This window comes from Coenobita brevimanus, chromosome 101 (genome assembly GCF_032717465.1).
Source record: "Coenobita brevimanus isolate Jiangsu-jjx chromosome 101, ASM3271746v2, whole genome shotgun sequence".
Taxonomy (NCBI): Eukaryota; Metazoa; Arthropoda; class Malacostraca; order Decapoda; family Coenobitidae; genus Coenobita; species Coenobita brevimanus.
In genome coordinates, this window is record NC_137054.1 from 61,493,227 (window position 1) to 61,519,431 (window position 26,205).

At 41.9% G+C, this 26,205-nt stretch overlaps 1 protein-coding gene across 1 annotated transcript in view; it reads left to right on the forward strand.

The window, feature by feature from the left end:
- The window catches only part of LOC145415051 (nuclear transcription factor Y subunit gamma-like), a 174,536-nt gene that overhangs the window by 111,400 nt on the left and 36,931 nt on the right, over nt 1-26,205 (forward strand). Inside the window, exon 6 of the mRNA XM_080284466.1 lies at nt 2,827-3,012. Coding sequence (XP_080140592.1) covers nt 2,827-3,012 — 186 coding nt within the window. The remainder of the gene's footprint in view (nt 1-2,826; nt 3,013-26,205) is intronic.

Below are 26,205 nucleotides of genomic sequence, written 5' to 3' on the forward strand. Positions count from 1 at the left end.
TGCAGCCACAGATGTCCAGGTGCCTCCACCTCCACCTCCTCCTCCTCTTCCCCATTTGCATGTGACTTGTCTTGTTTCAGTTCAGCAGCAGTTTCCTCTTTCGTCTGGTAATTGCAGTCAGGCACACTGCCATCCTCATCCACCTTCTCTTGCAGATCCTCCTCAGCAAGGTTCCCTTGCCCTGCAGCTGCCAACATTTCTGCCATCATCAGTCACTTAAGCCCCCCAAAATCATGTAATGGTGCTGGAGTCTTGGGTGTTCTGAGGAGTTTGCACCATCCATTTCTCGGTGTGGCAGGAGAGACTTTCTTCCCCACTTCTGCCCAGTTGAAAATGGCATCCTTGATGATGTACTCTTTGGAGTTATGCAGGGTCTTCATACCCCACATTTTGTCATAGTCTTGCTGGTCCATCCCATCCTCATTCACAACAAGGCACTGATGCAGGTGGAGTTCCAGTAGTGCTTCTTTGCACTCCGTGTAACTCCCTGGCCCATATGCTGGATAAGGGCAATGGTGTTGGCTGGCAGGAACAAAGCCTTGGTGCATCCATCCTTGCTGCAGAGTTTGACGGAGGAAGAATAGGTTGGTGCTTTGTCCAACAGCAGCACTGCCTTTGTTTTGTTAGGATGATGCCATACTTTTTAGCTTTGTCCAGCAGCAGCACTTCCTTCATTTCATTAGGACTGATGCCATACCCTTTTTAGTGGTGCCTCATGGAAGGGTCAGAGCTGTGGTGGAAGCAGTCATTAATGATATCATGGGTAAACTTGGCAGGTGTGTTCCCACTGTACTCCAAAGGAAGCTTGGCCATAATATCCTTGAATGACCTAGGTTACTTGGTCTTAACTACTTTGACTGGTTGTAGGCAGTGAGAGCCATCAGCATTTTCACAGGCCACAATGGAGAGATGCTCCTGTGTTGTTTTATGTGCTGGAGTGCTGCCAGTGTCTTTGCAAGCCTGGGTATTTTGAGAATGAGCATGCCAGAAGAGCTAAATTTTAAACTCATACAGGCCCTTCTCCATCAGCATCCAAACATGCTGGACGAATAGCTCCACAGCATCAACATTGGCACTGAGCATCTCCATAGTTATGGCCTTGTTAACAATGCTGTGGCACCCCTTGAACCTCTACAGCCAGCCATCACTACACTTGAAATTCTCAACTCAAGGTGAATGGCAAGCATTTGTGCTGTGTGTTGGATATCCAGGCCACCTACAGGAACACCCTCAGCTCAGTCCTGTGTGTACCACCTGTACATTGCTTCGTCTGGTTTCTTGTAGAGCAGTTTCCTGCTCCTGAACACATCCTTAGCCTTCCTCACACCTTCCATTTTATCAGAACCACCTTTGTTTTGTTCATGGCCCTCATGATATCTTGCAGAGTCAGTCTCATAAACCCAGACTTGCGATTGAGGTCACCTCTGCTCATAGCTTTCTCATGGGCCTTATTCACTTCCATTTTCTCCTCAAGGCTTAAAATCTTTCTCTTTGCTTTCTCAGCAGAGGAGGGGGTAGGTGATTCCTTACAAGAAGCCATTTTTTACAAAACAGTATGGGGTAACATTTTTTACATTCGAGAGACACGAGATGTGGATGCGGAGATGTTAACACAACGAAAGACACAGCTAGACTAGTGGTGGCCACTTGTGGTACAATGTATCCACAGCCTTTTTCCTGCCCAGGTCTTTCAGAAATAGCCCCAAATGCCTGATGCTCCACTGCCAGCCTAGCCCAAGCAGGTGGGAAAACCCCCCACCAGCATTGGTAACTGCATTCTGAGTCACACTGCATGCAGGAAATTATTTGTTAGGCATGCACACTGTGCCCCGTATAATGGATTCCATATTTTAAATACAAAAAAGTGTCTATTAGGCACAGAGTTTTCCATTAAACAAGTGGTATCTGATATGTATGACGGTTTGTCTGGGGGTCCTCAAAATGTATGTTAAAGCCGATATCCAGTCTTGTGGGGTATGGTAAAGCGATGGTCTACTGGACTGAGTCATGACTGTAATAGTAAAGAAAGGTTGTAGTACAAAGGAAGTGGATGGAATCAGAATGGCATAAGGAAGAAAGGTGGCTGTTGCAATAAATATAATTGATGTGAGTTTCAGGCTGCAAGAGAAATGCTTGGAGATGTTTCAGTGCCCATGTTAACATACGAATGTGAGACTGGTGTGGAGAGAGTGCTAAACGTCATGGATAATGGCAGTGGAAATGAGACTTTTAAGGACCTGTTTTGATTACACACAGTGGTTAGGATAAACGATTTGATTAACAAAAGAGGTGGAGCAAGAAAGAGTATAGCAAGTAGTGTAAAAGAGATTGGGTGATGCAACAGGTTTATGTTAATGAGTTTGAAGGTTGGAAGAGGCATGATAGACCAAGAAAAGGTAGATGGATATGACAAGTAAGTGTGTGAGAAGATGATGTATGGAAATTGCTGAGATTCAGAAATTGACAAAAAGTTGTTTGGATGAAGTATTTATGATGGAGCCTGTAGCAAGGAATTTTTTGTGTGTGTGTCATAAGCAACTATCTATCAGGTATATGTGAAGCACATTCAGCAGGAAAGAGAGAGAAAAAAGAAAAATCTACTGTTGGTTTGGCTTAAGGTGAACCAAGATTCCAGGGTATTTGAGTGATACAAATATGAATGTGTTGCCCATGTCACTGGGCATACTGTTATCATTTTCTAAATTTTGTGTATTTTCTCATTCCATGTGTCTGGATTCTGCCTTAACCCATCTTTGTGTGGGAAATAAGGTGAGCTTTGATGATTAGATGGTGAAGGTGATTATTTACCTGTTTGATTTACAACAGTCATCGGGAACTACAGCAGCCACCACAACGCAGCCACAGCAAGCACCACAGATCATACAGCTGCAGCCCCAGACGCAACCACAACAGAACCAGCCTCAGGCACAGCAGACCACGCAGCAGACTGGTGGGGGCATTCAGATTATACAACAGATTATTGGGCCTGATGGACAAGTGCAGCAGATTCCAGTAAGTTAGGGAGGTGGAACAGGTATTTAATTAGCAACATTGATTTTGTATTTTTAGGGACCCACAGTAGTAGAATAATGGCTACAGTTGACCCTAGGAAACACTACTATCAGAAGAATATGCTGCTACAGTTTTAACAATGAGACTGGCATGGAGCATGGTGATTTTCATTTTTTACGAGTCACATTGTAGGGAGTAGGCTGTACTATTAGGCAATCAGGGCAATACTCCCAAGGATGATGGGAAAGCTGGTAATAAGGGGAGCACTAGCTCTCAGGACTATCTTGACCATCCCCCCTCCCCTTGCTGACTTTTCCAGTGTGTTGTTAAATGGAGAGGAGGCCAACGTACTTTCCTAAACATTTCTCTAATTGTCGTCTGTACACCACACCACATACACGTCAAGTCCCACACATTGTAATCTACTACAGTAAAGGGGTTGTCACCAGCAGGGGCATGTATCTGGAAAATTTTACCCCTGCTACCCATTGGCAGACATGAGGGGAGGTGTGAGGTGGGCTCCATCAGCACAATTGTGGGCCAGGGCTCTGATCTGTGCCAGAGGGTGTAGGGCTTTGTGATTTGCAGGCTGTTACTTCTGCTTAATAGTGAGGGGCCTGAACATGGGTGTAGTGCCTCAGGAGGCTGCTCTATCATTGGGAGCACAATACTGGGACAGTCACAGTATCAAGACGCACTTGGATGGATGTCCCTATGGCTGCCCTGGCAGGGTGCCTCAAGACCCATGGCACGGACACTGGCCACAGCTGATGGGCTATGGCCCCCTGTTCCTCCATCTGGGCTCAAGGCTGTGTGTGCTGAGTCTGTAGTGTGTCTCCACCTTCTGTTTACTGTGACAAAGATCAAGTATAATATAAAAAGCAAGCATGAAATAAGTAAATCACCGGAAGGGCTCAGAGTGGCATCTTGGAATGTAAGAAGTATGTGGGGTAGAAAGGGGGAGGTAATGGAACCCTTGAGCCAGAGGTCGATGGATGTCTCATGCTTACAGGAAGTCAGATGTGAAGAGACTCAGCAAGGATGAATGTTGGGAAGGATTGTGTGTAAAAATTTTTTTGCAGAAGTATGGACAGATATGGTGGGGTGGGCATGCATTTTGAAGTGAAATGGATGAGATATATTATGACTATAGTGGGAGTAATTGAAAGGATTCATATGTTGAAATGAAGGTTTGGAAAATTGGTGATAGGAACACTATTGGCATATGCCCCACAAGTTGGCTTGGATGATGAAGAAAAACATAGATTCGGGGATGATTTGGTATGTTTGGTTGGTGGTATCGGGGATGATGAGATTGTGGTTTGAAAAAGGATTTTTATGGCCATGTGAGTGCATCAGCACAAGGATTAAAAGTATGTGCCTTGGATAAACATATGGTATAAAGAATGAAAAAGGTGAGAGAATACAGTACTAAAGTTTGTTGAAGCAGTGGATGTGGTCATGTGCAACACAACTTTAAGGAAAAGAGAGTAGACTGCAATTCGGCGATTGTGTGTGTTTGTATGCACCAACGCAAGATCGTGCAAGCAGAGTGAGAGAATAGTTCTGGACAAATGTGGAAGTGTGCATGGAAAAGTTTGGAAGGAATGAGAGAGTGTTTTTGAACGGTGATGTGGATGGTAAAGTAGGGAATGTGAAGGTGGATGGAATAGTTGGTGAGTGGGGTATGCCTGCTGAGATAGATGAGAATGGCAGTGCGTTAGTGGACATTTGTGCTGGGAGGGGGTTGGTGATAGCCAATACCCTCTTCAGGGACAAAATGATCCACAGGTATACATAGTGAGTGATGAGAAGGGTGGGTGGTGAACTGAATGAAAGGAAGGCAATGATTGATTATGTGTGTGTGGATGAAAGGATGCGAAGATGTGTAATGGATGCAAGAGCTTATAGAGGTTGGGGGAGTGGACTTTCTGACCACTACTTGGTGGTGGCCAGAATCAAGATCCAATTAAGATGGAGAAATGGAAGAAGGGAAGGACGGGAAGAAGGAGTATTTGTAAGGAGAGTGGAAAGGTTACAAGAGGATGAGAAAAAGGCAGAGCATAAGATAGAAGTGGAGGAATGATTGGGCAAATATGAATTGGAACAGATGGGGGACGTGGAAGGTGTGTGCAGGATATTTACAGAAGAAATATGTGCAGGATGTGATGTGATGTGTGTGGGATGAAGAGAAGACGGAGGGGTGAGCAAGGAACAGCGTGGTGGAATGAAGAGGTGAGACAGGCTGTGGCACAAAAGAAGAAAGCATACAATGAATGGATGAGAAATAGGGACATGGAAGAAGTTGAGAGGCGGAAGATAGAGTTATATGTAGAAAGAAAGAGAGAGATGAAAAGATTAGTACGAGAGAGTAAGAAGAGAGCTTATGAGGAATTTGGAAGGAATTTGAGTGTAAAGTGGAGGGACTGTAAGAAAATGTTCTGGAGAGAGATGAAAAGAGTAAGACAGGGTGGAAGTGAAGTTAGCAGGGGAGTGAAAGATAAAAATGGTAGATTACTAGTGGAGAAGGGAGAAGAAGTGAGCAGATGGAGAAAACACTTTAAGGAATTGTTGAGCATAGAGGATGGAAGTAATGTGAGTTTCAGTGGCTGGGGAATGGCTGGGAGAAGGAGGGAGGTGAGAAGACAGGAAGAAATCAGTAGGATAGAAGTTGTGGAAGCAATGAAGAAAGTTAAATTGGGAAAGCCCCAGAAATTGATGGAGTGTGTGGTGAAATGCTGAAGCATGGGGGAGAGATAGTAGTAGAATGGATGTAGAAAATGTGCAGATTGGCCTGGGAGGAAGGTAGAGTCCCGGAGGATTGGAAGTTAGGTATAATTATTCCCATGTACAAAGGAAAAGGGGAAAAAGAAGTGTGTGGTAATCATAGGGGCATTTGTCTTCTTAATATAATAGAAAAAGTGTATGGTAGGATACTTATTGACAGAGTTAGAGAAAGAACAGGGGAATTAGTTGGAAAAAAACAGGGAGGCTTTAGGAAGGGAAGAGGTTGTGTAGATCAGATATTCATTCTTAGATCTTTAGTGGAAAAGTTTCTAGTGAAGGGAAAGAAGTTGTATGCGGCTTTCATGGATTTGGAGAAAGCATATGACAGGGTGGATAGACAAGGATTGTGGAAAGTATTAAGAATATATGGAGTAGATGGGAAGTTGTTGAATGTTGTGAAGAGTGTGTATGATGTGTATGATGGTGCTAAGGCTGCAGTGCGTGTGGATGGTGAACTGAGTGAATTTTTCTCTTTGAAGGTTGGGTTGAAACAGGGATGTGTCATGTCTCAATGGTTGTTCAATCTGTGCATGGATGGGGTAATAAAAGAGGTACAAGGTAGGGTAGTGGATGTTGGAGTTGCCCTGGTGAGAGAGGGTGGTGTTTGGAAACTCCCTGTACTGGTGTTTGCAGATGATACTGTGTTGTTGAGTGAAGACGAAGGAGAGCTGCAAGGCTTGGTGGATGAGTTTGGGAGTGTGTGTAAGAAACGGAATCTAAATGTGAATTTAGGGAAGAGTAAAGTGATGGTCTTTGAGAGAGGTGAAGTCAGTGAATGTACAGCGAGGTTGGATGATGAGGAATTGAAAAATGTGAGTACGTTTAAGTACTTGGGTAGTGTGATGAGTAAGGATGCAGGTTTGGAGGGTGAAGTGCTTGAAAGGGTGCAGCAGGGAAGAAAGGTTGCTGGTTCCTTGAAAGCAGTGATAAGAAGCAGGGGAGTGAGCAAACTTGACAGTATTGTGATACCAACTCTAACATACGGAAGTGAAGCTTGGACATTGCTGGAAGGACACAAGTCAAGAGTGAGAGCAGTGGAAATGAGGTATTTAAGAGGAGCCTGTGGAGTCACATGGAGAGACAGGCTGACAAATGACGATATAAAGGAGCGTTGTGGTGTGGATGTGGATGTGATAGGAAGCGTTAGGAGGAATACACTGAGGTGGTTTGGCCATGTGGAGAGGATGGAGGGTGAAAGACTGACGAAGAGAGTGAATGTGAGTGAGGTGGAGGGGGGAAGAGGGAGGGGGAGGCCGAGGATGAGATGGAGGGATGGGGTGGAGAGGTATATGAGAGAGGGGGTGTGAGTTGGGAGCGGGGCAGTGAAATGGCGGGGGACAGGGCGACGTGGAGGCGATTTGTTTGTGGCCACCCCAAACGGGATTGAGGCGTCTGGCAATAGATAGATAGATAGATAGACTTTCTTCATCGCTTACACAACTTCTGTCCTACTGATTTCTTCATATCCTCTCACCGCCCACCTTCTCACAGCCATTCCCCAGGCACTTATACTCGCATTATTTCTGTCCTCTATGTTCAACAATTCCTTAAATATGTATATATATATATATATATATATAGATAGATAGATAGATAGATAGATTTTCAGCTACCGCTTATTGACTTAGGACCTCCCCTCACAAGGTGTAAAAAAACACAGAACTCATAGTACAGGCATACCCCACTTTGACGATCTAATTGGTTATGTAAAACCCCATTGTTAGGCAGAGTATCGTATATCAGGGCACTTTTAACATGTATTTCAATGTGGACCGTTTACTAGCCTTGGGTTTCCCCCAAAACCAAGTCTAAAACCCACCCAGATGAGCCAAAAAATAGGTTTAAAGGCAATCTAAATGGCCTAACAGCTGTCAAGGAAGCTAATCTAAGCCTAACACCTGTAAATAACTCACCTAAACCAACAAATATAATCTGAATATCATCAAATATAAGTCTTGAAAAAATCAAGCATAGTAAACTGTACCCCAGAATGACAGTGTTCACCCCACCTGTGGCTAAAACACATTAATTGAAGTCTAAAAGCAGTTTATAAATCAACCTAAACACAATTTTAATCTAAAATTTCATCAAAATCGGTAAGAAAAATAAAAACTCATTGTTAAACCGGGGTTTGGCCATCGTTAGGCGGGGTATAGTGCAATTTCTACCCTGGGATATCGCATGTAGTGGTATCGTATATTGAGGTAGTACTTCATATCACAATGTTTGTTCATGAAATGCCATTCACTGATATGAAATCATGTTTCCCTTATTTTTCAGGACCAAATGGATGCATTTTGGCATGGAATCACTTAGATCTCTGAAGTAATCTAGTGACATTTCTTTGCACCAAACATTTGTCAGTTCAGTCTTGAGGTTGTCCAGATTGGGTGTCTTCTTCTCTGCCATGATTTTCTTCATCTATGTCCAGCTGTTTTTTATCAGATTTAGATCCGGACTGTTGCCAGGCCAGTCGAAGACCTCAATCCGATTATCCTAAAGCCATTTTGTCACCTTTCTTGACTTGTGACGTGGAGCTGAATCGTGCTTGAGAAAGTTGCACCCATGAATAGCAAAAAAGTTTAACAAATGATTTTTCCAAATTTGATTGTATCGGCCACCATTCATCATCAAGTTCTTAGGAAGAAAGTAGAGGCCTCCCCTTCCCATTTCACCTGAGAAACACCCCCATACCATTACTGATTATGAATGCTTACCAGTTGGCACCGTTTAAGCAAGGTCATATCAACTATGGGAGGCAGGGCAACGAACCTGGGCAGAACGCACCTGGAACACTGGAAATGTGCTTTCATCGGAGAACATAACTTTTCTCCACTCATCCGATGTCCAGTGTGCATACTTCTTGGCAAACTGACTGCTCTGCTTCTTCATGCAATCATTGAGAAGCGATTTCTTGGCTGCGGTGCGGCTTGGCAAACCAAGCTCCTTCTGCAAGAGGTGTTGGATAATTCGTATTGAGACATCTTGTAATAGTTGGGGATGCATTTTCTTCAATTCTGCTGCTGTCAGTTGAGGATTTTTTATTACTTTCCTCTTTAGAAGTGTATCTGTACCTCTGGAATTCGTCCTCTACTTTACACTGCCGTGCTTGTGCTCTGGTACTACATCAGGTGGCAGGCCATGTGCTGCAGCATGAATCTTCATGACGGTCGCCTTTGCACGTCCAGTACATTTGTAAATCGTGTTGATAGGGACATTACCCTGCTTCCATGCAATGATACAGACCCTCTCATTCCCATGAGCAGTACTTTCCAGGCATGACAACTCGACTAGGAAAATAACAGGGCAAACAGTAGTCTATCTATCTATCTATTGCCAGACGCCTCAATCCCGTTTGGGGTGGCCGCAAACAAATCGCCTCCAAGTCGCCCTGTCCCCCGCCATTTCACTGCCCTGCTCCCAACTCACACCCCCCTCTCTCATATACCTCTCCACCCCATCCCTCCATCTCATCCTCGGCCTCCCCCTCCCGCTTCCTCCCTCCACCTCACTCACATACACTCTCTTCGTCAGTCTTTCATCCTCCATCCTCTCCACATGGCCAAACCACCTCAGTGTGTTCCTCCTAACGCTTCCTGTCACATCCACATCCACACCACAACGCTCCTTTATATCCTCATTTGTCAGCCTGTCTCTCCATGTGACTCCACAGGCTCCTCTTAAATAACTCATTTCCACTGCTCTCACTCTTGTGTCCTTCCAACAACGTCCAAGCTTCACTTCCATATGTTAGAGTTGGTATCACAATACTGTCATGTAGTAACTTTTTCACTTCCATGCTCACTTCCCTGTTTCTTATCACTGCTTTCAAAGAACCAGAAACCTTTCTTCCCTGCTGTACCCTTTCAAGCACTTCACCCTCCAAACCTGCATCCTTACTCATCACACTACCCAAGTACTTAAACGTACTCACATTTTCCAATTGCTCACCATCCAACCTCGCTGTACATTCACTGACTTCACCTCTCTCAAAGACCATCACTTTACTCTTCCCTACATTCACCTTTAGATTCCGTTTCTTACACACTCTCCCAAACTCATCCACCAAGCCTTGCAGCTCCCCTTCGTCTTCACTCAACAACACAGTATCATCTACAAACACCAGTACAGGGAGTTTCTAAACACTATCCTCTCTCACCAGGGCAACTCCAACATCCACTACCCTACCTTGTACCTCTTTTATTACCCCATCCATGTACAGATTGAACAACCATGGCGACATGACACATCCCTGTTTCAACCCAACTTTCAAAGAGAAAAATTCACTTAGTTCACCATCCACACGCACTGCAGCCTTCGCACCATCATACATACTCTTCACAGCATTCAACAGCTTCCCATCTACTCCATATATTCTTAATACTTTCCACAGTCCTTGTCTATCCACCCTGTCATATGCTTTCTCCAAATCCGTGAAAGCCGCATACAACTTCTTTCCCTTCTCTAGAAACTTTTCCACTAAAGATCTAAGAATGAATATCTGATCTACACTACCTCTTCCCTTCCTAAAGCCTCCCTGTTCTTCTCCAACTAATTTCTCTGTTCTTTCTCTAACTCTGTCAATAAGTATCCTACCATACACTTTTCCTATTATACTAAGAAGACAAATGCCCCTATGATTATCACACACTTCTTTTTCCCCTTTTCATTAAACCAAAGATGTTAATTGAACGAAGAAATAGATTAACAATAATGGGATATTTTAACTGTAGAGAAGCTGATTGGGAAAGTATAGATGCTGGGAACAGTGAGGAATCTATCTATCTATATACCTAGGCTGCTTCCCCCAAGGAAAGGGAGGTAGCCGAGACAGGACGACACATTCCCCATTTACTCATCCATTCAAACACATTCATTCGCATCTTAGCCCCAAAGGGGAGAACGGACAGATCCTCACCGCACCACACTGCACAAGGGTCAACTGTGCAATGCAATCAGTGACATCCGCAGCAGGGCCCGACAGCAGAGCTGGTTTACCCCTGCCACATCATAACAGACTCATCCCCTTACCCGCACCTGACCTGAAATCGCTGATCAGACCAAATGCGGGAGAATAACCCCTCAGGGCTGCGTCATCACTTATTCATTCACAATTTCTCTCCATTTATTTCTGTCACGCACAGCCACTCTTCCTTGCTCAACAGACATCCCTCTCGCATCCAGCGCTCTCTTCACACTGTCCATCCATCCTATTCGTGGTCTTCCTCTCAGCCTTACTCCTCTCACATCAGATCTGGTTATCTTTTTCACCAATTGCTCATTATCCATTCTCTCCATATGCTCAAACCATCGCAACACCCTCTGCTCAACTCTACCAGCCATCTCCCGAACAACTCCAGTTCTTCGCACTTCATCATTCCGCACCCGATCCATACGCGTCACTCCACACATACTCCTCAGACACCTCATCTCCATTACATTCAAACTTTTCCTCTCTGCTACACCCATATTCCATGTTTCAGCCCCATATAATGCAGTTGGTACCACAACACCCTCATACAGCCTTCTCTTTACATCCATTCTAAGCGAACGACATCTAAACACTTTTTTCATTCCTCCCAGCACCTTTCCTACTTCATTTATTCTAAACTTCACTTCTGCATCTATTCTTCCATCCACAGCAACATGTGACCCTAGATATTTAAAACACTCTACCTCCTCAAGCAACTCACCATTCAAAACTATATTCATCCCCCTACCATCTACCAACCTCGTACACTTCATCACTTTACTCTTATTCCCATTTACTTTCAATTTCCTCCTTTCACACACCCTTCCAAACTCCTCTACCAACTGTCTCAATCTCTCCTCTGAGTCAGCCACCAGTGCAGTATCATCTGCAAACAGCAGCTGCTTCAGATTCCACTCTCCACCATCAACATTCACCAGACTCAGACCTCCACCTAAAACTCTTGCATTCACCTCCCTTACAACACCATCCATGTAAATATTAAACAACCAAGGCGACATCACACATCCCTGTCGCAGCCCCACTCTCACAGGAAACCAATCACTCACAGCATTTCCCACTCTTACACACGCTCTACTATTTACATAAAAACTTTTCACCCCTTTTAGTAACCTACCATCAAGTCCATACAATCTTAAAACAGTCCACAAAGTCTCCCTATCAATTCTATCATATGCTTTCTCTAAATCCATAAATGCCCAAAACACATCCTTTCCTTTCGCTAAATACTTTTCACACACTTGTCTCACCGCAAACACCTGATCCACGCATCCCCTCCCTCTCCTAAAGCCACACTGCTCATCACCAATCACTCCCTCTGTACCCTCTCTAACTCTCATAATTAACACTCTACCATACACCTTACCTACAACACTCAACAGACTTATACCCCTAAAGCTAGTACATTCATACTTATCACCCTTGCCTTTATACAACAGGACCACACAAGCACTTGCCCAGTCAACTGGCACCATACCTTTCACAAAGCACACATTCAACAATCTTACTAACCAGTCAACAATAGTCACTCCACCACCTTTCAGGCATTCCGCAGCACACCCATCCATACCTGCAGCTTTCCCTGTTTTCATCTCCTTTACTGCCTTCTCCACTTCCTCCTTCGTGATCAAAGAATCATTCAACTCTCCCAACACATTTATTCCTTGCACCCTTCCATCCGCCACAGTCTCAGCCACCCTTTCCTCCTCTACATTTAACAATCTTTCAAAATACTCTGCCCATCTCTTCCTTACTGCATCCATCTCAATTAACATCCTTCCATCCTCTGCTTTTACTCACTCTTCCTTGCCAGACTCTCCCTTTCGCACCCTTTTCACCTCCTTCCAAAACATTTTCTTATTCTGTTGAAAATTCTCTGTCAGCCGCCTACCCCACCTCTCATCTGCTGCCACTTTAGCATTACGCACAGCCCTTCTCGCCCTATTCCTCTTTTCCTTATACCTCTCATATGACACCTCATCCTTCCTCTGCAGCCACACTTCATATGCACGTCTCTTCTCAGCCACAGCCATACTTACTTCCTTGCACCACCATTCACTTCCTTTTCTTACACCACCACCCACACGTCTCACACCACACACCTCTTCTGCATGCCCCACCACAGCACTCTTAAATAACTGCCATTCCTCCTCCACGCTGCCATTTTCCCAATCTTTCACTGCGTTCCACTCATCTTTCAATTTCTCCTGATACTCTAATCTTTTTCTCTCTTTTATCCAACTCACTCACTTTCAAAACCTCCCTGCCACACCTAACCCTTCTAGCTCTCACCCATCTCTTACCTACTCTTAACTTTCCCTCCACCAGATAGTGGTTAGACATACCTCCACCCTCCCCTCTCAGAACTCTCACATCCAACAATCTTCCTATTACATTCCTAGCAATGTAATCATGGAGAAAAAAATTATTGGAATTGGTGATGGAAAACAAGCTAACCTAATTAAAGAAAATACAAGAGTTAGAGGAGACAATGAACCATCAAGGTGCGATTTAGTATTAACAAAGGACCCATATGATGTGAGGAACAGAACCTACCAATGACCCTTTGGGAAAAGTGATCATCTGGTTATTGAGATGGAAATGGTGGGAGAAAGGGAAGGAGAAAGAGATGGAAAACACAGAGAAAATAGATACAATTATGGGAAGGCAGACTTTGCTTCCCTGAGGAACTTTTCCCAAAATGTAGACTGGAGTAAAATGAATGCGATCACGAGTGTTGATGAGAAACACAGTAAACCCTCGATAGAACGAACTAACTGGGGGGGAGGGGTGGTTCACTATGTCCAAAAGTTTGTGGTATGAGGGGTCGGTATTTCCAAAGGATTACTGAACTCAGTTCGCTACATAAGGGGAGTCGTTTGGTCCTGTGTGCTCAGACATAACTTTAAGTAACTCTGTAAAGCTTTACATGGAAAATTCAATGGTTTATGAAGTTGTACATGTAAATACAATACTGTATAAAGTTGTACATATAAATGTAATACCTATAATAAGAATACAGTATAATCTGGTACTGTTAGAGTACACTTACTGTGCCAGGAAGGGATGCTGTTGAAGTACATTTAATGTGCCAGGAAGGGATGCTGTTGAAGTACATTTACTGTGCCAGGAAGGGATGCTGTTGAAGTACATTTACTGTGCCAGGAAGGGATGCTGTTGAAGTACATTTACTGTGCCAGGAAGGGATGCTGTTGAAGTACATTTACTGTGCCAGGAAGGGATGCTGTTGAAGTACATTTACTGTGCCAGGAAAGGATGCTGTTGAAGTACATTTACTGTGCCAGGAAAGGATGCTGTCGAAGTACATTTAATGTGCCAGGAAAGGATGCTGTTGAAGTACATTTATTGTGCCAGAAAGGGATGTTGTTGTCACCGTGGGCTGATTGCTGAACTTCCCCCTCATTTAGTGACCTTTGTTCACAAAATCCAGGGGAAGTTCAGTCACAGTTTGGCCGTTCGTTATATCTGAAATTTGCAATACGGGGGTTCGTTACATCGAGGAATAGAAGTATAGATAAAACAAGAGTTAGTAAATATGTCCAAAATTCTCCACAGCTATGGAAAGGAAGAAAGAATGGTTTAACAACAGATGTAGAATGGCATGTGAGGCAAGAAAAAGAGCATGGAATAAAGTGAGAGGAAGGTATAGTGAAAGGGCTTAGGAGGAGTACAGGCAGGTAAGAAATGAATATGTAAGGGTGTGGAGAGAGGAGGAAAGGAAATTTGAAAAAGATATTGTAATTAAATGTAAAGAAGAGCCAAAACTATTTTATAGGTTTGTTAATGGTAAAATGAAAGTTAAAGGAAGTATAATACGATTGTGGGATGGTGATGAAACTACGAAAGAGAAGAAGAATTGTACGAAATAGTGAACAACAAGCTGCAGTCAGTCTATGTGTTGGAAGATGAATTTAGAGAACCTGAAATGGAATCCAGGATGACGGGAATGGATGAAATTGCAGTTGACATGAATGAGGTTCTACAGTTGATCAGGGATTTGGATGTGAGAAAAGCAATGGGACCAGATGGTTTGGCTTAATGGATCCTGAAGGATTGTGCAGACCAGTTAGTGTGGCCTCTTTATGTCATCATGAAGAGCTTACCGGAAAATGGGCAGTTACCTGAAGACTGGAAGAAAGCAAGTATTGTGCCAATCTTCAAGGGAGGAGATAGGGAAGATCCACTCAATTACAGACCTGTATCACTTACTAGTGTTGAATGCAAAATTTGTGAGAATATTGTTAGAAAAATATGGATAATTTATTTAGAAGAAAATGAAGTGATAATACCAAGTCAATTTGGTTTTAGGGAAGGAAGATCATATGTTACTAACCTATTAAGTTTCTACAGTAGGATAATAGACATCATACAAGAGAGAGAGGGATGGGCAGATTGTGTCTATCGTGATCTCAAGAAAGCATTTGACAGAGTGCCCTATAAGAGACTGCTGTGAAAGTTGAAGACATTTGGAGGGGTGCATGGGAAACTATTAAAGTGGAAGGGAGATTATTTGATAGGAAGGCAGATGAGAACATTTATAAGAGACAAGGATTCGCAATGGAGAAACGCGACTAGTGGAGTACCCCAGAGCTCTGTCTTAGCCCCAGTAATGTTTCTGATATACAGTATATAAATGATTTGCCAGAGGGTTTGAATAGTTACATGCATATGTTTGCAGATGATGCTAAAATCATGAAATATTTTAAAATATTGACAGTTGTAAAAAACTGCAAGAGGACATGGACAAACTCCACACCTGGAGCCAGACTTGGCAAATGGATTTTAATGCCAAGAAGTGTCATGTGTTAGAAGTGGGAATGAGTGAAAAATGACCGCACTGGACATATAAAGTGGGCAGTGAGATAATTAGTCAAAGGAAAGACTTGGGAGTGATTATTCAGGATGACTTGTTACCAGAAAAGCATAGAAACAGAATCATTGGCGGAACTTATGAATTATTGACCAACATGAGAGTGGCTTTTAATTATATGGATGAGGCAATGCTGAGGGAGTTGATACTGACAATGATAAGACCAAGACTTTGTGGCTGTGATATGGTCACCTCATTTGAACTAGGGAGGGTTCAATGGATGTCAGTGAGGATGATACCATGCTTAAGGGAACTGACCTATGAGGAGAGATTGGAAAAACTAAAGTTACCAACTCTGCATGAGAGAAGGAAAGAGGTGACTTGATCACAATATTTAGAAATGTAAGGGAATTGGAAAGGGTGGATAGAGAGGATCTTTTTGTGTTGGGTGATGGAAGAACAAGAGGTCATGACTTCAAGTTGAGGAAAAGTAGATGTCTTAATGCTCTTAAAAGGTTCAGTTGCCCGAATAGAAGCATAAGTATTTGGAGTGACTTAGACGAAGAGGTGGTGCAGGCAAAAAACATTCATGTGTTTAAAACTAGACTAGATAAATGTAGTTATGGAGACAGAACAGCATGAGCTTAGCTCAATTCCTGTATACTACAAATAGGTAAATACTGTACACACACACACACACACACACACACACACACACACACACACACACACACACACACACACACACACACACACACACAGGGATTCAATCGAGGTGGACGTGCGACATCGGCGCTCCGTACCGAACCAACACGGCCAGTGGCATTACCTAAATTAGTATCTTTGTATGAGTCAAGCTCTGTACCAGGTTAGACTAAATGATTTTTCATTATTAAAAGGAAAAAAATACTAAGTTTAAACAAGACTTGTTGAAACAGGAAAAAGAACCAAGACCAAAGAATACGCTGAGTCATCTGAGGTTTGTTTAGACTACAACAACACGGGGATTGTAAGTACATACTCTGCACTTTTAGTATTGCAAAATGGATACATACTTTAGCAAAGCAAATTTGGAAAAGAAAAGGGATAAAGGTAAAAAGCAAAATGATGATTTCTACCAAGAACTGGTTGAAGTGGAGACTCACAATAGACTGGTTGAACATGTAAACAAACTAGAAATGGCTTTCAAAAATGAAATTGATGAAATAAAGAAGCAGATGGACTTGCAAAAGGAAGAAATAGAAAAACTAGGAAGGAAGGCCAATAAGAAAGACACAACCATCAGTGAACTAACAGTGGAATTGAGTACACTTAGGAAGAAAATGAGTGAAATGGCAAGTACAGTAGTCAATCACAAGAGTGTTATGGAAGAGTTCAAAAATGACACAGAGACAATTAGGCAAGTAAGCAGTCTTATTGACCAGAGCAGTGATATTGAGGAGAAGATAACACAGGTGAATGAAGCTGTGCAAAGCTACAAAAATGATGTGGAAACCACGTATGCTGAAATGGTGAAAGTAAAGAAAGACTTAGAAACAAGGGTGGAGGAAAAAAGCATTAAAAAGGTAGTGAAAAGAATAATCCAAAACAATCCAAAGTTAGTCAGAGATTCAGTAGATATAAACAAATCTACAGTAATCACTGGTATAGAAGAGGAAGAAGTAAAAAACAAGATCACAAGAGACAAAAAGGAGATGGCAAATGTAATGAGCTTACTGAAAGAAGTATCAGAGGAAATCTGTAGTAAAGACATAGAGGAACACAAAAGGTTAGGGAAATATGAGAAAAGCAAGACAAGACCTCTAAAGGTGACTTTCCAGAGTGTAAACACTGTGGAAGAGATACTAAAAAATGCAAAGAATCTTATGGAAAAAGAGTTCAAAAATGTATGGATAAAAAGATGCCTAACACAAGAGGAACTGGAATTACTGAAAGAGAAGAGGGAGGAAACAAAAACAAAAAATGAGGGAAGATCAGGAGAAGAAGAAATTTTTTTACAAAGTAATAGGATTACAGGTACGAAAGTGGTACACAAACAGGATGGAGTAAAAAGGAGGAAGGTAGTAGAACCATGTCATGACAAGTATATAAACAAGATGATAAAGTTGATGTACTCAAATGTGGATGGAATGGTATCTAAATTACTAGAGATAAATGATTATGTCAGAGATAATGAACCACAAATAATATGCGTGACTGAAACAAAATTAACACCAAGGATATCCAATGACATACTAAACTTAGAGGAATACAATATATGGAGAAGAGACAGAAATTTAAAAAAAGGAGGAGGAATTATAATATTAACTAAGAAAAATCTAAAAGTCAATGAAATAAAACTAGATATATCATCACAAGTAGAACTGATTGCAGTAGAGATCAACACATCTGAAGGTAAAGTAATTGTAGCCAATTTGTACATGCCACCCAGATCAAACACATGGGAAAGAGATGAATATGAGGACCTGGCAGAGAGTACAACTCAGAGTTTAAGATCATTACTACATAAAATGGAAGAGAAATCAGAAAGAATTAAACTAACTGGGGATTTCAATACAAATATAAATTGGAATACTCTAGATATAATTAGCCAAGAAAGCTGTTGGGACCAAAAGCTCCTGGATCTCGTACAAGAGTTCTTCCTAACGCAACATGTGAGGGAAACCACCAGAAAAAGAGGACTTGATGTACCTTCAGTACTAGATCTAATATTTACAAGGCAAGAAAATGATATTGACAGTTTAATATATCACCCTCCACTTGGCAAAAGCGATCATGCAGTACTAAATTATAACTTCAGGATAGCATATGACATAGTAAACAGCAATGACAGTTACAAAAAGAGCTTAAACTATAAAAAGGGAAATTATCAAGACCTAAAGAAGTATTTCTTAGAAGTTAATTGGGAAAATGAGCTTAGAGGACAAGATTTAAATGCTGTATATAAAAAATTCTTTGAATTTTATGAAATAGGAGTCCAGAAGTACATCCCACAGCACAAAGAAGCAGATAAGAAAATACAGAAATGGTTCAATACAGAATGTAAAAAATCAAAAGAAAGAAGAGATTTGTTGTGGAATAGATACAGAGGACATAATAGTGAAAGGGCGTACAATAATTACAAACAGGCAAGAAACGCTTATACAAGAATAAGGAGGGAAACCCAAAAACAGTTTGAGGAGGATATAATAAATAAAAGTAGTGATCAACCAAAGCTATTTTACAGCTATATCTGAAGTGAAACCAAAGTAAAAGATATAATACAATCCATTACGGACGAGAGAATCACTTATACACAAGAGAAAGATATTTGTGAAGCACTAAATAAGAATTTCCAATTAGTTTTTACAGAAGAAAAAACTTTTGAGAGGGACTATGTGGAACATGCATGTCCACACATACTACCAGATATACAAATAGCAGAAAAAGTAATACAGGAGGAGTGAAGTGGATTAGACAGAGGAAAAGCGAGTGGTCCTGATGAAATTTCATGTTGGTTACTACGAGAATGTGCAAAGGAGTTAAGTAAACCATTATTTTTAATTTTCAAGAAATCCTTGAGTCAAGGTAAACTACCTGATATTTGGAAAAAAGCAAATATTGTCCCCTTATTCAAGAAAGGAAATAGACAAAATCCACTCAACTACCGACCAGTATCACTGACCAGTGTTGTAAGCAAGGTATTAGAAAAGCTTATAAGAAAAGCTTGGGTAAATCATCTAGAAGAACACAGTATGATAACAGAAAGACAGTTTGGTTTCAGAAAAGGAAAATCATGTGTTACTAATCTGTAGAGCTACTATGACAGAGGAACAAACACAATACAGGAAAGGGAAGGATGGGTGGACAGTATCTATTTAGATTTCAAGAAAGCTTTTGATACAGTACCACACCAAAGACTTTTATGGAAACTGTACCATCAAGGAGGAATTCGAGGCCAACTGTTTAGTTGGATGCAAGACTTTCTCATAAAAAGAGAAATGAGAACAGTACTAAGAGGAAACTACTCATCATGGAAAGAAGTGACTAGTGGAGTACCACAGGGTTCAGTGCTGGCACCAATTATGTTTTTAGTGTATATAAATGATATAAACAGTAACACTGGAAATGAGAGCTATCTGAATATGTTTGCAGATGATGCAAAAATACAAAGGAGAATTACTAACACAGACTCTTGTAAAGAGCTACAAGAAGAATTAAATAAACTTCATGAATGGAGTAGTACATGGCAAATGGAATTCCATGTGGACAAGTGTCATGTAATCAAGTTTGGTAAAAGTGGAAAAAGACCTGATTGGGATTATAAGTTAGGAAATAAAACCCTATACACATCAGAAAGAGAGAAAGACCTAGGTGTGATTATCAATAACAGACTATCTCCGGCTGACCACATCAGCGAGAAGGTACGGAACATGTATACACTGCTTGCAAATATGAGAATAGCATTCACATACATAAATGAAGACATGCTAAGAAGGATAATAATATCATTCATTAGAACAACCCTGGAATATGCATCAGTAGTCTGGAGTCCTCATCTCAAAAAGCACATAGACAAGATTGAAAAAGTTCAAAGGGCCGCTACAAGATGGATACCAAGCTTAAGGGACCTAAGCTACGAAGAAAGACTAAATAAACTGAATCTACCAACACTACAGGAGAGAAGGAAAAGAGGTGACATGATAATGCTATATAAGTGCATATCAGGGAAGGAGAAAATAGACATAAATGATTACTTAACATATGGAGAAGCATCAGCAAGAGGACACTGGAAAAAACTGCATAAGAAGAGAGGTGATAAAGACTTAAGGAAATTCAGTTTCCCAAACAGAGCAATTGATCAATGGAATGCACTACCGAATGAAATAGTGTGTGCCAAAACAATTCACAAATTTAAGGATATGTACGATAAATATGGTTTAAGACACGGGACGGTACGAGCTTGACTCATTCCTGTAAAGATACAATTAGGTAAGGTAAGAACACACACACACACACACACACACACACACACACACAACTCTCTCTCTCTCTCTCTCTCTCGACCATTTTATTCAGCCAGGGAACCCCATATTATGAATTAAATAAGGGTAAATTGTTGAGAAAGTCTTGTTAGGTATCTGGTAGAATTCTAAATATGTACTGTAGTTTCTGACCTAACAGCTGCGGGAATATATCATTGTTGTCACTCTTGTTATCCTCCAGGAGTAATTCCTAACAAAAGCATATGCATGGTGAATACTTTACTGTGAATCTAGTAGGTATTCTGCCAAGAAAGACAAAGTAACAAAAAATGTTTCAGGTTGCCATGGCCTCCAAGGAGCAACAGCTATGGATGTAAAGTCTCTGTATGTAGTGACTTTTCAACTAAGCTGGAAATATGGTGAGTCATGCAGGCTGCCAGAGTCTTACTTAGCTGGCAATGGGTAGTCTGGGTTTCGTTTTGGTGGGCACCATTGGTGGTGGGGAGCGGTGGGCAGTTTGAAATATTCGGTACCATCTGCACTGTTAGTTGATGCCCTAAAAAGCCAGATACTGTATTGCCATAATTCAGCCTCATTTTTCGCTTTGTCGGATAATGACAGATGTCTGTTGATGCAGCGTCGGATAATTGGAATGTTATTGTATTTATTTCTTCAACTCCCATTTTCATAAAATCATTACTTTCTCAGGTAATAATTAATATGAAAAGGGAAAAAAATATTATAGCATTTTGTCTATCTATCTATCTATCTTTAGCCCGATGTCCTAATCCCGCAAAGGGTGGCCGCAGACAAAATGCCTCCAGGTCGCTCTGTCACCCACCATTTGACTACCCTCCCCCCAACTCACTCCTCCCTCCCTCATATACCTCTCAACTCCATCCCTCCACCTCATCCTCGGTCTACCCCTCCCTCTCCCCCCCTCCACCTCACCTACATATACCCTCTTAGTCAGTCTTTCATTCTCCATTCTGTCCACATGTCCAAACCACCTCAGTGTATTTCTCTTTATCTTCTCAACCACATCCACATCCACCTCACGACGTTCCTTCACTTCTTCATTCGTCAACCTGTCTCTCCATGTCACTCCACATGCTCCTCTCAAGTAACTCATTTCCACTGCTCTCACTCTTGACTTGTTCCCCTCTTGCAAGGTTCATGCCTCGCTTCCATATGTCAGAGTAGGGATCACAATAATATCATGCAGTGACTTCTTAACTTCCATACTCACCTCCCTATTTCTCATCACTGCTTTCAGTGAACCAACATCCTTCCTTCCCTGCTGTACCCTTTCAAGCACTTCATCCCCAAGAGTTCTATCCATACTCATCACACTACCCAAGTACTTGAATGCTCTCACATTCTCCATATCCTCACCATCCAACCTCACTGTACATTCTGTGACTTCATTCCTCTCAGACACCATAACTTTACTCTTGTTTACAAACTTTCAGATTCCTCTTCCTACACACTGTCCCAAATTCTTTCACCAAACCCTGCAACTCCCATTCATCTTCACTCAACAATACTGTATCATCAGCAAACAGCAACACCAGAATCTTCCAAGTCTCACCCTCATTCATTAGAGCCAGCCCCACATCCACTGCCCTACCTTGCACCTCCTTTACAACCCCATCCATGTATATATTAAGCAGCCATGGAGACATCACACAACCCTGTTTCAGTCTCACATTGAGATCAAAGAACTCACTCAGCTCACCATCCACTCGCACCGTAGTCCTAGCTCCTTCGTACATACTCTTCACAGCACTCAACAATTTCCCCTCCACTCCATATAATCTTAATACCTTTCACATACCTTGCCTATCTGTTCTGTCATAAGCTTTCTCCAAGTCCATGAAGGCAGCATACACTTTCTTTCCCGTCTCTAGATACTTCTCCACTAAACATCTCAGAACAAATATCTGATCTACACATTCTTTTCCCTTCCTAAATCCCCCTTGTTCTTCTCCAACTAGCTCCTCTGTCATATGCCTAACCCTATTAGTGAGTATTCTACCACATGTTTTTCCAGTCTCACTAAGAAGGCAAATACCCCTATGGTTACCACATATTTCTCTCTCCCCTTTTCCTTTGTATAAAGGAACAATTATACCTGATTTCCGGTCCTCTGGAACCCTTCCCTTTTCCCAAGCCAGTCTACACAACTTCCATATCCACTTCACAACAATCTCACCCCTATACCTCAGCATTTCACCACACACTTCATCAAATCCTGGGGCCTTTCCCATCTTGATCTTCTTCATTGCTTCCACTACTTCTGCCCTACTGATCGCTTCCTCCCTGCACTCATCTCTTCTTCTCCTAGCCTTTCCCCAACCACTTATACTCGCATTGCTCTCACTCTCTACATTCAACAAATCCTCAAAGTGCTCCCTCCATCTCCTCAATTTCTCTCTCTTCTCCACCAACAATCTATTATTCCTATCTTTCACTCCCTTACTATTTCCCCTTTCACACTGCCTTACTTTCTTTACCTCCTTCCAAAACAATTTCTTACTCTTCCTCCATTTCACACTCAGATTCCTCCCATATTCTTCATCCACTTTCTTCTTACTCTCCTTCACCAGTCTCTTCACCTCCCTTCTCCTGCTCACATATACCTTTCTCTTCTCTCTCTCATATTCTCCCCTACCTCTACTTGCTAACCATTCACTATATGCCTCTTCTTTTGTTCCACAGCTCGTTTCACCTCATCATTCCACCATGCTGTCCCTTGCACACCCTTGCATCTCCTCCTCACTCCACAAACCACCTCATATGCTGTGCCTATCTCTTCCGTGAATATCTTGCATATGTCTTCCACCCCTTCCATCTGCTCTAACTCATACCTTCCCAATCTTTCTTCCACTATGCTCATATACTCTGCCATTTTCTCACTATCTTGCAGCTTCTCCACTCTTGTCACACGAGCTGTTTCCTCCTGTCTTCCCCTTCGTCTCTTCAATCATTTTCTTTGCAGCTTTACCTTGGCCATCACTAAGTGATGGTCCGAGACTCCATTCCCCCACCCTCTCCACACTCTTGCATCCAACACTTGTGTAGGAATAATTTTGGGACTACTTCTTGCCGACATCAGTCCAGTCTCTGTTATAATTTTCTCTGCCTATGCCTGTATTTTGTGTATAGACTCTAATGATTAGATGGTAATTTGCTGTTACCGGAGATTTGCAGCAGTTGTATGAAACTAGCTACCAGCTAGTCAGAGTGGAAAAAGATGGAAGAGGCCATTATGCTGCAGTAAACTGACTCAGGGTGCTGCTGCTGCTGCTGATGATGATGATGATGATCATGATGATGACCTCAGTCAGCATCATGTGATAACAGTGTGGGAAAAAAAAAAAAAAATCCCAATTAATAGACTTAGCTCTTGGTAATGAAGTGTCATCTTCACTTTATGTGCTATGCATAGCCCACTTTTAAGTTATGATATATTGGATTGAAGACTAGTAAGAAATAATGCAAAATTTTGGAAACTGATTGTATTTCTGAATAAAATGTATCCAGAATGTGCACACACCTCCTAAATCATCAGCTTCAAGCCAACGCAGTAACCTTAAGAGCACTGCGTGATAAATAGAGCGGGGAAAGTTAGTAGCTCCCACCATTGTCCATAGTCAGCATGATGTTCATCTGTTTGTATCAAACAATTCTTCCATTAACTATTGTGGAAAGAAATGTTCTTAACACAATTTTATACTGTTGGGAAAGAGTATTGGAAAACTTACCAGGTTGTGTATATTGTAAAGCATAAACCAGAAAAGAATAAGCCAGTGTCGATCTGTTATTATCACCAAATGTTGTAACTGCTTTCTGATGTCTGTGTTAATTGGCTTTTGCTTGCTGAATTACAGCACTAGAACTGTATTGATGATGTTTCTGTGGTGTTGTCTACTGATGCGTGTTGCTCTGTTTGCTGTGTAGTATGTGAGAAATGGCTATCCATGTACTGTACTAGGGTAATGAGGCCTCATCCATCCCTGTTGTTTGTTCTGTCTTGTCCTGCTGTAATGTAGTTGTTGACATGTGGAGTGTTGGACTTGTTTGTGAGTGTAGTTTCATGTATTAATGCTATATTCATGTGTGCATGAAGAAAGCTGGGCTTTGTGTTGACATCTATGTTTAATTGTGAGTTTTTTTGTGTATTGTTTGTGTCTTTGCTTATAGGATCTTTTGTTTTGTAAGTTGTGTGTGCTGTTGCAGCCACATGGCCATCGTGTGGTGTGGTGTTTGCATGATGGCAGGACTGAGCAACTGCGATACTGCTGCATTCAACTTGCCATTGTTGGCATGTAATTTTCCTGCTGCATTTGTGGCATGTGTTTCTGTGTGGGTCAAGGTTGAGCTTGTTGCCTCTTGCAAGGAGTAAGAAGAACTGGCAGGCTAGACAATCTGCAGTTGCTCTAGAAGAAAAAAGAATGTATCGCTGGGAACACGACCTTTTGTCAACTCTGCAGTTCACCATCCTCTGTTTAAGGGGATGTGAAAGGGTGAGGGCCATTTGCTGGCCCAGCTGGAATCTTCACCTGGGTTGGGATGTCTCCTGTTCCAGATAAGGTCCTCCATCCGGGCTTATTGACATCACTACAGGAAGGCAGCCCTCTCCAGTGCCAGGCCTCACCCTAAGGACCTGGAAGATGATATGGATGCTTTGTACATAGGATCACATGCTTGGGGTTTGTACATGCACAATGCACCCTGTTCACAAAGTTCCCCATACTGCATCCTTTGTCTTTGAGCATGATAATTTATAAAGTAAATCTCCATTTCTAGTATTATTTGCCCAAAGACTAGGCCTGTGAAACTGGGTACTTTGTACATTGGGTTCTTTATACATGGGCAGACTTCATGCATACAACGCTGGTATGACATTGTGCACTTTTTCAGTGCATATGGTGTTCCTGGGGTAGCTTATGGCCACTGTGCTCTGAGACTTCTTGTATACTGATCCCAGACATACAGAGGCATCACTGTATGTGGAACCTGGAAAGTTTTGTTTCTGGCCATATTGATGTACTGCATTAGATTTCTTTAGTAGGTCTTCAGTCAGTCTGATGTAAGTTTGTAATTCCTTCAGTCTGATGACTTGCATTTTTAGTTTTTATTCTGTCGCATTTTTGTTAATACCAGACAGTTTCATTCCAGTTTGGGAAGACCTCTTTAGTGGTAGGTGGTGGCAACCATCATCCATGCACTTGATGTAGTGCTGCCTACTTCTTCCTTAGCCTTTATCATTCTTTTTCTGTGTCTGCCCTCCTCTCTTCCTATTTCTCCCACCTTCCCTGTCACTTCTTATTGCTTTTCTTTCCTTTACAGGTGGCTTTACATTGAGTGACAAGCCAAATGGTTTCCTGTAAGCTAAGAAACCATTTACGATGCTGGGTGGTAACCATATAAACAAACCATACGTGCTCCCTATGTGTCAACAAGTGGGTTGGTGGAGGGTTAGTGCCCCTCCCTGTAAAACAAATAACTCAAAGTCAAATGGCCACCCTTTACAGGATTATGACATCTGGCGGTAGACAGATAGATAGACCTCTCAGACTAAAGAAGATAAATTACCTCTTTAAGTTTAAATATAC